General features: G+C 44.1%; 1 protein-coding gene across 1 annotated transcript in view; it reads right to left on the bottom strand.

Annotated features, from left to right (window-relative positions):
• Nucleotides 1-17,037, bottom strand: part of FER1L6 (fer-1 like family member 6) — a gene marked incomplete at its 5' end in the record, with an annotated part of 117,869 nt that overhangs the window by 16,288 nt on the left and 84,544 nt on the right. The window contains 6 exons of the mRNA XM_081266407.1: nt 1,958-2,056; nt 2,477-2,565; nt 4,742-4,884; nt 7,544-7,704; nt 10,263-10,433; nt 15,675-15,802. Coding sequence (XP_081122533.1) covers nt 1,958-2,056; nt 2,477-2,565; nt 4,742-4,884; nt 7,544-7,704; nt 10,263-10,433; nt 15,675-15,802 — 791 coding nt within the window. The remainder of the gene's footprint in view (nt 1-1,957; nt 2,057-2,476; nt 2,566-4,741; nt 4,885-7,543; nt 7,705-10,262; nt 10,434-15,674; nt 15,803-17,037) is intronic.

The following is a 17,037-nucleotide window of genomic DNA, read 5'->3' as shown; positions in this document are numbered from 1 at the left end:
TCATCTCTGTAAGGGTCTCATCTCTGTACCAGAGTGTTAGAACAAGATTGCACACTACTCTGAGCCCTCTAGAATTGGGCTGGATGAGACCTGAGCTCAGGCCTGTTTTATCCCCCTCCTCTCTGGCCCTGGGAGTCCAGTGGCCCTGGATCAGTGTGGCATGGAGGATAGGGGTGCTACCTGTGGCCACCTGGGTTCCAATCCTGGCTCTGCTGCCTACTAACTGTGCAGCCATGGATAAGTTTTCTAACTTCTCTGTGTTGTTTCATATATAAAATGGAAGCAGTTACAGTATCTGGTTCACAGGGCTGTGAGCTAGTATCTGTAATGAGCTCTGGGGTACTCCAAATTCTCTATCTTGTTCTTTCTTAGTATTATCTGGTTTCCTCCTCCATGCCCAGCATTATATAAGCTCTGACTAACAAATGTTTCCCTAGGACTTTATCCGTGGTGAATTAGTTAATTCAGAAAAGTAAGTACTTTTTGCTCATGATAAATGGCAATCCAAACCACTTGCTTTCAGAAAGCAGAGGACTCTCCTACCCAGGGTAGGGAAGGGGAGGCAAGACCCTTCCTTTCATAGAGCAGTGATACCACTTGGGTTATGGATCCAATTATTTAGCTAAAGAAAGAAAAAAATGGCAGAAAGATACAGCAGTGTGAGATAGGAGGGTCTGGGACAATATCTTGCACTACTGAGCTACTAGTGGGAGGAGAATATGCTTTTAAATCACTGAGAAGTGATCAGCAGGGTAGAAGGAAGACCAGAAGAGGGTGTTGCTACAAAGGTTAGGCTAAAAAAAACCAGTGTGTTTCAAAAAGATGTGGTCAGTTATGTCAAGTGCTCCATAGAGGACAATAAGGTAAAGGCATTAAACCCAAACGGGACCATTAGGGTCAGAGAAGTGGGGAGCCCGGCACTTTAGTGAGGGCTGCTTTGGAGGAGTGTTGGGGAGGAAGCCAGACTGGCGTTGGGTGAGAAGCTGGGGGAGGCCAGGAAAGGAAGAGAACAGGTATAAACATCTGTTTCTGTTCACAGTAGTGGGCCAGGGTTCTGGAAGCCTCAATCTGAACTCCCCCAAAACTGTCCATGTTGTGAGCCATGATAAAATACCTTTTTACAGGACACTTGAGTCTTTCCTGAACTGGCGATCAGAAAGCAATTTCAGAGAATCCCAATTCTGCCTTTTAAACTATTGTTTGAGTCATGCTACTTCTATTGCTCCTTCTTGGTTAATATTCAACTCACCCTTCTATCCTTATCCTGAAAAAATGAGAATTTTGAACCACTGATCATGTTTTGACTGCCGAATGCTTGGGTAATACGAATTCTGAAGACGGGATGTTCCCTACTTGGGAAAGGCCAGGGGATTAGCATGAGGCTAGGATGGGTTTACTACTTCCGAGATGAGTTTTATTAAAGTATAAATTTAAATTATTTAAAAAAAATTCTCTACCACCTCATCCCCTTCTCTGACTAGGGCTAAAAGGAAGCAGGGTAAAGATGTAAAAAAAGACCATCAGATGCTTCATTCCCTGGGTCAATAGGTTGGTATCTCATTTATCAGTAGCACTAGCAAATGGGCAGGTCTAGGTTTAATTTTTTAATTTAATTTTACAATCTGCTAGACTGATTCATCTTTCAATGATAGCAGCTCAGCTCTCTGCTGTTTTCTGTTTAAAGGTCCACAGATCTTGAACGTCACTTAAAAGGTTTAAGTATCCAACATCCAATCGAAACATGTTTATGTAATGAAATTTACTAAAATATTTTTGTAAGATAATAATTCCTAAAAAAGTGACAAAATAAGACAAATATTGACTTTATCTAACAAATTAAGATGGGCTGCGGCCAGGAGATGTGGGTGTAGCATCTTCCACAAGGTAGAGACTTGGCTAGGGATTAAAGGGGTGAGGAGAGGGAGGAAGGAAGAACGGAGTTTGCTGAAACACTTACCCTTTAACATAAATATCACTTGATTTTTGGCCTGTGAAGATATTTTCATCCTCCAAAATGACATCTTCAGTGTTCCAGATAGTCACCCTCAACTCATACCTGGGGTGGGCGGAAGGCAGCATTAGGTAGATGACCTTGAAAACTGACTCAACTAGTGTCAGTGTGATTCTAGTGCCGCCTTTGGTCCCTGGGCATCTTCACATCTGCTAACTTCAGAAATATCAGACTCAAGGTCTTGGTTCCATCAGAACTGCGTATCCTGGCTGGAGAGCTCAGACTTGCCAAGGGCATGAATTTCTTTGAGCAGAGCCTCCTTCTCTTAAAAGGCAATTTTCACATGATGAACTTGAAGATCAGAAGCCATCGTTTCAACCACCATCACCTACTCCCTGCTGTAATGGGGCAGGTGGAAATTGAGGTATGGGTGTAGGTAACCTATCAGGCACCAGATCAAAGGCCACCACTGTTCAGTCTGCCACCACGGCCTCTTCTCCTAAAGCTGGGGTGCCGCTGGCTTACCCTTTGGGTTTCCTTGGTGAAATGTCAACGGGGGGTCCCGGCTGAGGCATATCCTTGGGAAACATGTCCACCCACATCTGCAGGCGGCCCTTGTTAGGAAAAGAAAATCATTAACTTTGGGAGAGGGTGGGGTCATAGCTAATTGACCAGGAGCAGTTTTAACAGATCCCTTTAATAGAAAATGAGTATTGGGCTTAGTGTGGTACCTTTGTACATGTGTAGCATATGTGTTAATAAAGACAGAACTGAAGTTTTTATTAGGAATTAGATCATATTTTAACAGGAGAAGGGTGGGCAGATCCTTACTGAGCAGGTTCTATGTAGTAGACACAGTGTTATGCGCTAATATACAGTGAGTTCTTGCAATACCCCAGAGAGGGCACCACTACTCCCACTTGGCGGATGAGAAGACTTCATGCCCACACTCACTCATGGCCAAGTAGTGGAGTCCTGATCCAGCCCTGTCTGTGACCTTAGAAACCCTGCTCTTTCCACACATTCCCAAAGATCAAGAAGGGAACAATACTATCTCCCAGAAAGACCATGCTTCATGTTTCCAGTGTACCTTCACATCCTTTATCTCTGTTAACATCCACCCCAGGCACGCTTCCACTTCACAGACAGAGGCTTAGAGAAGTCAAGGGAACGAGCTGAAGTTCTGTGGCTAACTAGGGTCAGTTTAGGGCCTTCTGTCCATTGCCTGGAACTCTCCCCTGTGGCCAGAGACTTCAGAGCACCTCAGGAGAAGCTCCATGCCTTCCATGCTCAGCTCTTGTGTGTATTATAAACACTCATCAGCTCAGGCAAGAGGACGAGAGTGTGACAAGGGCTGGGGACAACCAGGGGAGGTTTTATAAGGAGATGGAAATCCACTGGTGTATGAAGGACGTGAAGGATTTGGGTAAGAGGGAGGATTTGGCTAGGAGAGGAAAAAAGCTTTCAGAAGATGAACAATGTAAGCAAAGGTTTAGCATTTGGGAAGAACACTCAATGGAGTCCTAAGGAAAATTGGTACAATTTCTTGTGTAAAGGTGCATTAACTTTCAACCTAAATCAAAAAGTCACATCTGACAGGAAAAAGAAAGGATCCGTTACCAACATATCTCAAACATCTGGAGTTGAATTTCAAAAAGACAATCAGCTTCTACAGCTGATAATGGTTTACTCTTTCAAATGGACCAGCCCCCCACCCCCACTGTCCCTGGACACTGCTGGCCCTTTACCCTGGAGCTCAGTGCCTTGCCTGTTACACAGAGAATGAATCTGCAGCTGGGACAGGAGCCACCTGGGCTGTGGACAGAGCACAGGGGAGGGACTCACATGGCCTGTGTGACATCCCAACTCTACACTTGCCAGCCAGGAATCATGGAGCAAGTTACAGCCTCTCTCAGTTTCAATCTCCTAATCTTAAAAGTGGGGATCACTTTATAGGAGCCCATATGGGGCTGTATTAAGTATAAAGTCAGGTGAACCACCAATCCCTGTTTGTTTAGGAAATCCTGATGTGTGTCCCTTGTACCAGTTTATTTACTAACGGTGCCCTCAGTCATTCAAGATGGCCCCAGTTTGGATAAACAACTCTATGGTCGTCCCTGAACAGATGAGAGGATTTGTATTAAAGATCCTGCTCATGGAAGGATCTTCACCAAGTTTGTCTTCTCTTTCTTCTCACTCCTAACCTTGCTGTGTGGTTAGGTTTTTTCCACACAGTTTCTTCTTGCCAATTCTTCAAGATAAGCCATCCTCTGTTGCTTCTCTAGGAAAACTTTGTGTGTGTGTGTGTGTGTGTGTGTGTGTGTGTGTGTGTGTGTCCCTGTGCACATGCCCAGGGGAGAACCTAAATCAGATATTAGACAGGGTCTGAGGTGTGTCTGATGAGTTTCAAAGTTCCTTTAATGTCAAGATTTACCAAAGAGTTTGAGAACTCAAATCATAAAATGGAAAAGTACTAACAAAGCCAACACTGGCTCCAACTTCTGCATAACCGGCATTTGGGGCTAGATGTTCTTTGTTTTTGCGGGGGTGGGGGGTGGGCAGGGGCATCCTGTGCATTATGGGATGTTTGATTTAGCAGCATCCCTGCCCTTCCACCCACGAGAGGCCAAACATTTTTGGTTGTTGGAGGTGGGCGGGAGCTTCTGGCATCTATCTTTAGATTCCCCCTACACACATTACTCTAGGACACTGGAGACTAGTTTTTAGGGACAACACCACACCCCTTGGGGACAAGCACTCCTACGGGGGCCAGGCCCGTCTTGCCAATACCTGCTCCATTCCTGGCTTATCCTTGTGGTAGAGCGGCCGAGTTTCTATGTGCTCGGGAACCAGCCTGCACCCGACCTCTGGGATATCCTCCCAGGAGTGGAGAACCTTGAGGGCCAAGTGCTCATAGGACTCCACCATCTCCTCTGCAGGGAAGGAGACAGAGAAAGAGACTTGTCAGATGGTGTTCCCGAAAGGAGGCAGCAAGGGACGTCGATGCCCCCTTAACACTTCCTTTAAGGATCATTTATAAAAATACAGAGAAAAGGGGAGAGAAAAGACAGCAAAGAGAAAAGGAAAGGGGAAATGGAGAAAAAGAGGGGGAGGAGAAAGAGAAGAGAGAAATGGCAGGGTTGATAAGAAACTCAGAGAGCCGCAGGGGTCCTGGCATAGGGGCTCCATCCACCCACTAAGGCAGATTTCTCCAGAATGCATGGATCACAGCGTGGCTTCAGGCTACAGGAGAGGATGTGTCTTGGGAATGTGAAACTGTTGGTAACTCCACAGTGAGAGGGCCTCTGGTCAGCGCAGCCCTAAGCAAAGTGGTGACCATATGTGTTCCTAGAGGCCTCTTGTTCTCATTATTGCTGGGTGCGCCCTCACACCAACACTGTTATGGCTTAGATATTAGGTGTTCCCCAAAAGCTCACATGTGAGACAATACAAGAAGGTTTAGAAGAGGAATGATTGGGTTATGAGGGTCTTAATCCAATCAGTGAATTAATCCCTGGTGGGATTAACTGAGTGGTAACTGGAGGCAGGTGGGGTGTGGCTATGGGCTATATATTTTGTATCTGGTAAGTGAAGTCTTTCTCTGTGCTTCCTGATCATCATGTGAGCTGCTTCCCTCCACCACACTCTCACCATCCATGATGTTTTGCCTCACCTCAAGTCCCGAGGAATGGAGCTGGCTGACTATGGATGGAGACCTCTGAACCTTTGAGCCATAAATAAACTTTTCCTCCTCTAAATTTTAATTGAGAGGGTCTTTTAATCACCAAAAAAAAAAAAAAAAAAACCTGACTAAAACTGACTAAAACGTTCATCACTGGAAAGGGTCTCTGATTGTCATTCTACCAAAGGAGGTAACTTATGATAAAAATAGCAGCAGGAAGAATACTCACAATATAAGACAAAAATAGAGAAAATAAAATCTTTACAAAGCTTAGGAAGGACCACAGTTGATTAAGAAAAATTGAATTTGGCTTTTTAAAAGGAGCCATAAAATAAATCTCCCAATGGCAGGCAGTAAGTACAATCAATAAAAAGTTGACAGGCACAAACAAAATTAATGGATGAAATCTTTGTCATAAAATTTAATCAGTCAGGAACTGACCCCCAAAACATAAATCTAGCCAGGTGCAGTGGTGCACATCTGTAATTCCAGCAGCTCAGGAGACCGAGACAGGAGAATGGCAAATTCAAAGCCAGCCTCAGCAATGGCAGGATGCTAAGCAACTCAGTGAGACCCTTTCTCTAGATAAATGGGCTGGGGATGTGGTTCATTCACCAAGTGCCCCTGAGTTCAATCCCCAGTACCCCCCCTCAAAATAACCCCATGATTTTAGATTTATAGTGGGCAAAAAGATCATTATTTAATAATAAAATATAGAATACTGCCCAAGAATTAACTTGACTTTAGAATATATTGTGAAATGTATTTTTTTTCAACAGAAATCCATCCATATGTTATTAATACACAGTTTCAATATCAATAACTTTGCATGTAAGAACCTAGGATTTGGGGAGACTAAAATATGAAGCAAAAAGAAACGTTAGTACCAAAATTATGGGGCTCAATAAGAACCAACATACCCTGTATTGTGTCCTTAATTGAGCCCTTTGCACCAAAAGTACTGAACTGTTCTAGAGTGGCAGTAATGTGCAGATGTGACAGTAAAAAGTTGTTCCCTATCATTAAAGCAAAGGTGGATTTTTTTCATTCTGAATACATGGAAGTTTCTCTGGGAACTTTCTGGCATGTCCTACGATGTTTGTGTAGAAAACCTACTTGTTGATATTGAAATAAGATAGTTATGGGTACAGCATTTATGGGGTAATCAATTGTACCCAATTATTTACATAATATTAATTTTAAGGTTACTGTCTCTATTCTGACCTGATCCTACCTTATGATCTATATTCTAGAAATACAAAAAATGTGCAAAAACATGGCTAAGGAACTTGTAATTAATGCTACAATTAATTAATGGTCACTACAAAAATGAGCAGGATATAGCTAAAAATAGCCTAATCATGAAATGGAATATTATCAAAATAAATCAAATATTGATAATAATTGTTCAATAATGGAGTATTATCAAAGAACAAAGCAGAATCATCATAATCCATTGGAAATAAAGAAAAAGCAGCGTAAAAGGTGAAAAATTCATGTGATCTGAAGAGAAACCAGAGTATGTGGCTCAGTGGCAGAGCACTCGTCTAGCAAGTGTGAGGTACTGGGTTCAATCCTTAGCACCACATAAGAGTAAACAAAATAAAGGAATGCTGTCCATCTACAACTACAAAAAAATTTTTTAAAAAAGCTGGGTACAAAACTATGGCATGTTTCCAGTCCTTTAAACATGTAACGTATTATACACAGACAAACCCACACAGAATGTAGCACAGCTAGCTGTCTGAGTTTGGGGATCCTGAGTGGTTTCCATTCTCCTACTTGCTTTTCCACATTTCTGCCGCAGGCATGCATTTCTTTCTGATTAGAGGATGCACTGTGCCCTGGAACACCATGGAATCATGCTCCTCAGGAGAAGAGCTACAGCGGAGGACTCTGAGGGGGGTTACCAGTGTCCTCGTCGGTGAAGACTGTTTTTCCAGAAAAGACCTTGCTTCCGATCTGTATTTTCCCAGGGCGAAAGTAGGGTCCATCCAGCTTGTTGTCTTTGCAGAGCTTGGTGAGGATCTCCGTGGGTTTGGATGTGTCCCTCCAGGCATTGTACCCTTCTCTGAAAAGTGGAGCAAGTTACAGAAGGGTGAGGCCTGGCTTCCCCTGGAGGACACACTGAGGTGCCCCCTAGTCAGGCCACCCAAGGGTGACCTGGGCAGGTTCCTTAGATTCACTTGCCATTCTCTACACCTGGGGCTGGTGTTTTTGTCCTGTTTATTTCCTTTCTGGTCAAACACCTTTGCATATGTCCAGCTTGCAGGTAAGACAGGACTTGTGAGTGGAAGAAGTGACCTTGGCATAACAATGTTAACCATGTTAAAGTTCATCGATTCGGTGTCATTTCCTATGTTCACAATGATGTGCTACCACTACCTCCAACTAGTTTCAAAAAGTTTTCGTCACCCAAAAAGAAAGCCCTGTATCCCAAAGAGCAGTCACTCCTCTTCTAGCTCCTCAGAACCTGTGATAGCCACCTATCTGCTTTCGTTTCCTGGCAGGTAATTTTTGTCCAGTTTGGTTTCATGCCCTGTGGCTGCTGCTTATTCTAAGAGGAAAGCCTCACTCATCCTTCCCATCTCTCTGCTCCTTTCTTCCCTTCTCTTCCTCCACAAGAACCATACATGGACTCAAGTCACAGGCAGACAGTCTGCAAGTGTTCCTTTAATCAGTGATCTGAAGTTCCTAAATCTCCCCAACCTTTCCTTCCCTTAAAAAAAAAAGTAGCTGTTTGGTAAAAATTATTAATTTGCAAGGAAGTTCTAAGAACTATGACCAAGATAGCTTGGATGTCTCTGCACTTCAGGACACAAAGTTCAACAACATTTAACCCACTTAAAAATTTGAATGAATCAAAAAGGACCACACAGTAGTTTCCCACATGGTATCTGTGATGTGAAGATGCTGGGAAGTTCATCCACCCTAGCCTGAAGCCACACAAGGGTCGCCCTCTAAATGTGTGCTCTCATCTTATATAAAAGTGTTCAAGTGAACAAAAGTGGCATCTTCCCTGAAGAAACTGCTCTCTGGCAAGTCCACCATCAGGAATTCTTCCAACAAAGTTTACATCACATTTGTCTGCAGCCACCCTCTCGGATTTCAGAATAAGAATACCTAGTCACGGAGCAGAACACTCCAGGGTACTTGGAGAATCATGACAATTCCCAGGAGACTTGGGCATTCACTAGAGTCCCCCAGTGAACTGGATTCTAGCCTCCCAAAAGAGAAGACCAGACAAAGAGACAGCTGGAAGTCTTGCTATGGAGCAGATAGGGCTCCACTCCCTCGGTGAGAGTGTGAACCGGCACCATCCTTCTAAAAGGCCATTTGGACACAAGTAGGTTGAAAGTCCTTAAAACATGCATTCATTTTAATAGAATAATCCACATTGATGGAATAATCCATTGTTGGATACCCAGTGAATTCAGAGAGGTCCTTGGCCAGATTTCATACTAGAATGCTCACAGCCCGCAATATTTATAATACAATAAAGAATATATTAGTGCCCTAGAGTTCAGAAAGAAAAAGTGGCTCCATTATTTTAGAATAAATTTATATGGTGGAATACTGTAGAGCTATTGAAGTAATAATTATAAAGAATACTGATGAGGGCTGGGGCTGTGGCTCAGAGACATAGAGTGCTCGCCTGGCATGCGTGAGGCACTGGGTTCGATCCTCAGCACCACATAAAATAAAATAAAAAAGTTATTGTGTCCACCTATAATTAAAAAATAAATATTAAAAAAAGAATAACGATGACATTATAAAATCTTAGGCTATAAGGGTTAGTACAACCACAGTTTACAAAACTTCCTGGGTAGTATGAATTCAACTTTGGGAAAAAATAAAATAGAAAAATATTAAAAGAAAGTATGAAAAAATGTTTATATACATTATTTGTGGGTAGAATAATTATAGCATTAATTTGTATTTATAATATTTCCTAAATTTTCTACAATGAATTTGTATTACTTTATATGCAGGAAAATATTTTTACAATTTTACCATGGAACACTAATGAATGTTCTTATGTTTTCCCAGATGAAATCTATAAAAGTTTTTTTTAAGATATCATTCGCAACATGTTTTTTTAAAAAATATTAAGTTGGTAGTCTGCATATTTAAATAAAGTATAATTCACAATCTTTGAAAAGAGATTAGTATTCCTTAATTTGTAAAATGATACTAATATCTCAATGGGCTCTTGAGAAAACTGAAAGAGATTCTCTGTGTAAAGCTCTAGCACAGTGCTTGGTGTAAGCATTCGTGAGCATTTGTAATGGAAGCTAAGATATTGGCATTTGCATTATATTAATCCTTCTTCTAGAATCATTCCCCACCAAGGACCACTGGGTACATCTAATGGAACAAGTGTATCATGATTCAGCCCTTGACTCTAGAAGAATCTGCCCTGGGTTCTAAATAAGAGCTACATTCCCAGGCCTGGTGACCCTCAAAGGCACAGAACAGTGTCCCCAAACAAGCACAGCTGATACGAATCACTTTTGAGATGTGAAAGCTGTGGGTCTGACCTTCTTAGCAATAGACAATGGGGCACAGAGTCCAGAGCCCTGATCCGTCATGGCCTCTGACGGTGTCTCCATGGGAGAAGGAACTTACATTTCATACTGGCTCTGCAAGCCACAGATGGCTCGGTGTTTGCTGTAGAAGCGGTTCTCCAGGTCGATCTTGGTCTCGCCAATGAGGTCATCTGTCCCAATCATGTCATGGTCATAGATCAGAACGGAGAGCAGGGACTCCTTTGGGAATGTGGCCTGGATCTCGAATGACCTGCAGTCCAAGCAGAGGCTTCAGGATTAACAATGTTTGGCAACAGAGGGAATTTTTCCCAGCTTGGCTTTTAGCTAGCCTGCTATTCATATCCATTAACTGCTCAACAATTCCATTAATCCTGAGCAGATATTTGTTTAGCTTATTTTCGGATGAAAGTATAATCCACTTTAAATTCCTGTCCATTTCCAACAGCCAATAATTTCCCCTTTGATGGACCATGCCTTTGAGTTGTCAACTAGTGATTTTGGTCTTAAATGGGACTGATTTCCAGTCTTGGTTTGGAATCAACAACTTCCTAGTTTTACAACCAGGGAAAGTTAATCAATCTCTGCATAAATGGGGGTAAGATGGTCTTCTTAATACAGCATGAGGCTAAAGGCAATGCTGTGTATAAAACACACACTTCACCTCCAATCACTCAACTCAAGACCAGTAAATTCCCTTTCCCTCTGTTATAAAACCAGAAAATTGTTGATTCCAAACCAAGACTGGAAATCAGTCCCATTTGAGACCAAAATCACTAGTTGATGACTCAGAGACAATGGTCCATCAAAGGGGAAATTATTGGCTGTTGGAAATGGACAGGAATTTAAAGTTGATTATCCCTCCATCCAAAATTAAGCTAAACAAATATCTGTTCAGGATTAATGGAATTGTTGAGCATTTAGGGAAATGTTGCTTGATCAAGGAATACCAGCTGGGTTTATTTGAAAAGAAAACTCTATTGAGAATGGAAAATCACCATAAAAACAAAAAATTCCCAACAAGCTGTCTACAAAACTCTGAGCCCCTTGAGAATAAGGACCTGTTCTTTTGGTCTCTGTACCACCGGAGCTTAAACTTGACCTGCACAAAGGATACTTAATGAATGTTTCTTTGAACTTCAAGGGATCTCAGAAATCACCATATCCCATACCTTCATGTTACAGATAAAAACCCTGAAACCTAGAGACCTCAAGAGACTTGCTCAGGATCATGAATCAGTCCCGTCTGGGATAAGTGCCAGTTTTCTATGTCCTTAGTTACCACACGAGTGCGAGATATGGAAAGAAACAGCAATGCCGTCAGATTTCTTGTGACAATGGGTCATCCATACTACTGAGTTTGTACATTAGAGCAGATGCTCGAGAATTCAACTTTGAATGCAATGCAGCGTTTTAGGGAAATGTCTTTCTAAAAATAAAGTCACAGGCGCACCTGTGTTTCTCGAGCTGTTGCAGACTCTGGTTCCTCTGGGACAGGGTGGGCTGGGATGGGACCAAGGGACAGAGAGGAGGATGGAGAGGGGTGGGATTTTTATTTCCTGTATATCCACAGGCCTGTCTGGTCTGTTGTCCCCCTAGTCAGATCCACTTAGCCTGGACTCTCACTCTCCAGGTTGGCAGCGACTGTAATCACAACACAGCTACAAGCCAATGAAATCTCTCCAGGGACAAAAAAAAGCAGCTCTGGTGAGGCTCCAGGAAGACAGGAATATGGCTGCCCAGGGAAGAAATCCCTGTGTGTTCCATCTGAAAGCACAGCGTTGCCCACCTGGGCTCCCAGATTTGAATTCCAGTCTGTAATTGATATTCAGGAGGTCACAAGGTGAAGCTGCCAGCGGTCACCAGGGCTGCCACTGAAGAATTTAATAAGTGCTTTACTGTCCCTGGTAACCATGACAGAGGACTCGATGGCTCTCCTCCATCTCCTCAGGCTGCGCTCACAGATTAACCTCACCTTAATTTCAATTGGAGCTGTCATTTAGAGCTCCCCCAAACAGCCCATCGTGGTTGGACTCCCAATTACCCAAGGGTATACTAGGCTTAAGCCAGCTGTGAGCTGGTGACATGCTATCATTAGCTGCAGTCAATGCTGGGTTGAGGAAAGATAATGCATCACGAAATGAGCAACTATGGAGACAGTGAGAGCATGCAGACCCCTGAGCAACAGAGCAAAGATCCCCAGGCTCCTCTCCTCATTCCCCCATTCATTCTTTATCACGCACGCATTCATTAGTGTGGTATATTTCAGACACCCAGATGTCTGAGATGGCCAGAGCTCAGAGGGAGACACAGACAAGGTGTTACAGATAAACCTGTCTGGACGAGGGAAATAGAGAAACAAAAAGACGTCTCTTCAGGGGAAATGTGAGGATAGATGGGAATGCTCCTGGCTCCCGAGCTGAGGAATTTCTGATCTTAGCATCTGACCCGTGCAGGTCAAATTCACTCATTATCTAGTCTCAGAAGCCCCTGCACCTCTGCATTATATTTAACAGAAGAAACTCTATATTTGTCTGAGTTTGGGGTTAATGCAGGCCTCTCCAGGAGTGTGCAGCTTCCTTGAAAATGGGGTCATAGCCCCTTTGCACTTCTCCAACAGCTGACACACCATCTGCCACCCAGGGACTGTCTGGGTTGAAGGGAACAAATGTTTGCAAACTACTCGCAGTGGGCTGGTCAGTGTCATGTGTGAACTTGGTGAGACCATGGTTCCAGACCATGGCTACCCAGACACTAATCAAGGTGCAGCTGTGGAGGTATTTTGTCAGTGGGACTTACATCTACAACTAGTTGACTTCACATAAGAAAGGTAGTCCTTGATAATCTGGGTAGGCCTCATCCCACCAGATAAAAGGCTTTAAGAGCAAAGCAATGATATCCTAATCATGACAAGAACAATATACAGTGTATGCTTATGAGTCCCCCTAAACTAATACCCTGAAGTTCTAACTGCCCGTGCCTTGGAAATGCTGCTTTTAGAAGTAATCAAGTTGAAATGAGGTTGTTGGGGTGGACTCCAATCCAAGACCAGTGTCCTTATAAGAAGGGGCAATGGTGCAGAGACAGACAGAGACATACAGAGACAGAGAACAATGTGAAGAGATGTAGCAAGAGGCCATGGGAAGATCAAGGCTGGGACTGTAAGGACATTTCTCCAAACCAAGGGACACCAATGATGGTCAGCAAAGAATCAGCAGCTGGGAGACAGGCATGGAGCAGGAGTCTCCCCTACAACTCAGAAAGAAGCCCCCACTGCTGACATCTTGCTTCCAGACCCCCACCCCTGGAAGTGTGAGGCACAACCTTAGGAAACCAATATGCACACTCATGTGGCCATGTGGTCTCTTCTGTGGTAGAACCTGGATGAGGGTCCGGTCCAGTTCCTGCCACACCGTGCCCTTTCCATGGGCTGCTTTCTAGAGCACCCATCCCTCACCCCAACACCCCCAAGGTGGTCAGGTGCCCTCCCAGGGCTTTCATGGGACATGCCACACTTTCTCAGAATCACGCGTTGACCTATTTTTCTCCCAGTATTCATAGGAAGCTGGGAGGCCCTAGAGCGCCTGACGGACAGCAGATTCTCAACAGCTGTGGGGAAAGAGGGGAGCTCTGCTGGTGGACCAGGAAAGCAAGGTGTGACTTGGCCAGGACCAGCCAGGACAAAGGCCTGCACATGTGAATGAGCAAGGGGAGCTAAGGCCCACAGATCCGCTCCTGGGGCTCGTTGTCTTTATTTGTGGCTGATGATCAAGGCAAAGGAGATCCCAGGGAGCATTATGGGAAACTGAGGGCCACCCATGAGGAACTGCCCCGTGAATAGGCAACCTCAGGTTGACACACAGTGACAGGTCGCCTGGGATCGATCCCACGACCGTGCCGAAGTTGAGTGTGTGCACACAATCACGCCTTCATTCCAGGCACTCGTAGTACTTTCTGTGTTCCAGGCCCTGTCCTAGATACAGGGCTGTGGCGTGGACCAAGGGCCTGCTAGAGGAGCTCTTCCATCATAGAAGACCCCAGGTCAGGCACGGGAGCCTGTCGCTCTCCTGGCTGGAACACTGTGTGGTAGACCTGGCAAATCTTGTCCCTGAGTAACAGTTACATACACGCCCCACGAGAAAGGCACACCTGGAGGGCTTCTGGAAGAAGCCCTGCAGAGGCAGGTAGGAATCTCCCATCATCCCCTTCTCTGTTTGCCATGGCCACATAACAGGGTAGTAAAACCAGCCGAATTCATGGCACTGTGGTGAAAGCGGGTAATAAACAGAGGCTGCCAAGCACTTGGCAGGATGAAGTGCTGGTGGCATCGATGCAGACAATGACAAAGGTCATCTCTGGATCAGGGAAGCAAGGGCGAGTTTCCCTGGCACTGCCATTTCAACCACCCCATGAATCTGGACAGACAAGATGGTTGTTGCCTCATTGTCTCAGGAGCAATGAAATCTAAGAGACTGACGCTGGTCAAATGTCAGAGGGTCCAATGATCACCAATGCATAAATGAATTTAAATGAGACTGATGGAGATTTCATTCCACACTCCTAGTTACTAAGGAAAAAAAGAGGAGAAATTAAATAAACTTCAAGTACCTCCATTGTTAAAATTACTAAGCAGAAAAGGAAGGGAGCCATATTTTGAGTATTGACTGTGTGCTAGATGCTTCATATATTCTTTCAAAGGAGTCTGAAGAGTCAGGTGCTATACTATTCCTTTACAGATGAAGAAAATTAGGATCAGAGAGGTTAAGTCATCTGCAAAGGAGGCACAGCTTGTATATAACAGGTTCTTTGATTCCAAAGTCAGTGGCTGACAGTTGTACGGACTCAAGCAGGGAACACTAATGTGTGACACACCAATGAGGGTTGGTGAAAGTACCATGAGGTGGAGAATTCCTAGGTGACTAGCCCACCTACACATGTACAAACGTAATGGTTTATAACACTTTGAATAAAACCAAAACAAAACTGGGGGACTCAATCCAACTTTTTAATCTCAGGGGTCACCTTAAATTAGCAGCAAAATCATGTGAGAGAAAAACCTGTCTAGTTGGGGACAAAAGATCAAACATCGGCCCCTTCTCCTCTAATTATGAACTGTGTAGACGACTTAAATACACTTCTTAACTTTTCAGGGCTTTTCCTTGTTTGTAAAAAGGAAATCTCTTTGTCCAGAAGCAAGAGGTGGAAGCTGATAAACCTTCAAGGTGCCCCTTAAATTTAAGATTGAGGACATGGCTATTGGAACACTATGCATTGTATGACAATCACCACATGCTACCAAATTCCTGAGGGGTCCACGGAAAATTCTACCCATCTCCATGAACAGACTTGACTAGCCATTATCAAGAGCAGAAGTCACCATTTAACCTTCTACCACTACTTGACCCAAGACCCAGGCACATACACACACCACCCCTGCAAGAAACACAGCAGGAGAAGACACAGGAAGGACAATGACAGCTGGGGGGGCACCCACCTTCCGAACACCGGGTTCAGCTGTTTGGGGATGTATTTGTCGCGCTCTTTGATTTCTGTTTTGCCAAGTCTGAGCACGATGTAGGGGTCTGATTTGCCATCCGGATCAGCTGGGCTAAGATTGAACGCCTGGGGAGAAGAAAAGAAAGTGGCTTTGCCCCAGTGGTTTCAGAACTAGCTGCATTCAGGGGTCATAAATGCTTTCCCAGTCCTGTCTCCAGACACTTGGATTTTATGGGACCTGGGCTTTGGGGGTTTTAGAGCTCCCTAGGTGATTCTAGTGCACAGCCAGGGTGAAGAACCACTGCTGAGCATCTCCATCTTGCTGTCAAAGGGACATTTATTGGCTTTGCCCAAGTTCAGCTTTCTCTGGTGATGTCTCCCCAGCGGAAAGCAGTTATGGGCACAGAATAATGAGGACCCCGCTGGACCAGGAGGCAGGAAGCCCGAGTGAAGTTCCAGTCCTAGTTCTGCCGACTGTGATCATGGGAAAGTCGTGTTGCTTCTGAGATCTAAGCGTGAAGTCATGGGGTGGACCTGAAGGACCCTCCCAGCATGGGTCTCTGACCCGTGACCCCGTCTGTCCCACGTTCACAGTAGCCTGCTGGGTGTTGAGCTGTGTCTGATGGAGAAGTCTGACTCCAGACTCGCTGGCCCTTCAACTATCAAAATTGAATACTGTGCAGGGAGGGGCCCAGGGAGGGGCCGTGAGACAGAACATCAAACAGACGGGGCAGCTCCCCGCTGCGGTGCAAGAGGAGCGAGATCCCCATGCTTAGGACTGGATCCCACTGACAGGCAGAAGGCCATCAAGTTCTATGTCGAAGAAAGTCCCCTGGAGCAACTGCTTCACAAGTGAAAATTGTGACCAACCTTTACGCCAATTACCTGGGGAGAAGTACAATTCAAAAAGGCAACCCCTTCTTTTCTTCTCCTCACATCACACAACTTTAATTCTCTACATAACAGTCACCTCTAACACTAACCCTGTTGATTTAGCTGTTCCTTTGTTTATTTTCCTGTCTTCCCAGGACCCAAGGGCACTGTCTTCTGCCTTATTAATTACTTCACTTTCAGGACATAAAATAGGGTCTTTTAATATTTACTGAATGAATGAATGAATGAAAGGATAATACATCCATTTAAGAAAACACTATGCAGTTACTATAAAGAATGAAAACCTGTATTTACTGTTCTTAAAAAAAAAATCCAAGATATCTTATTGGGTGAGCTCACCAACCCTCCCCCCAAAAATAGAGGTCAGGAAAAATTTTTTCTTTATGCAATTTAAAGTCGTGCTTTAAAACTTCATTTAGTGTTTCATTTAATTAAAATATTTTAAAATTAATTTATTACTTAATTAA

The sequence above is a fragment of the Spermophilus citellus genome, assembly GCF_964194105.1.
Source record: "Spermophilus citellus genome assembly, chromosome: 14".
In the NCBI taxonomy this organism is placed as follows: Eukaryota; Metazoa; Chordata; class Mammalia; order Rodentia; family Sciuridae; genus Spermophilus; species Spermophilus citellus.
This window is presented reverse-complemented; position numbering and strand designations above follow the sequence as displayed.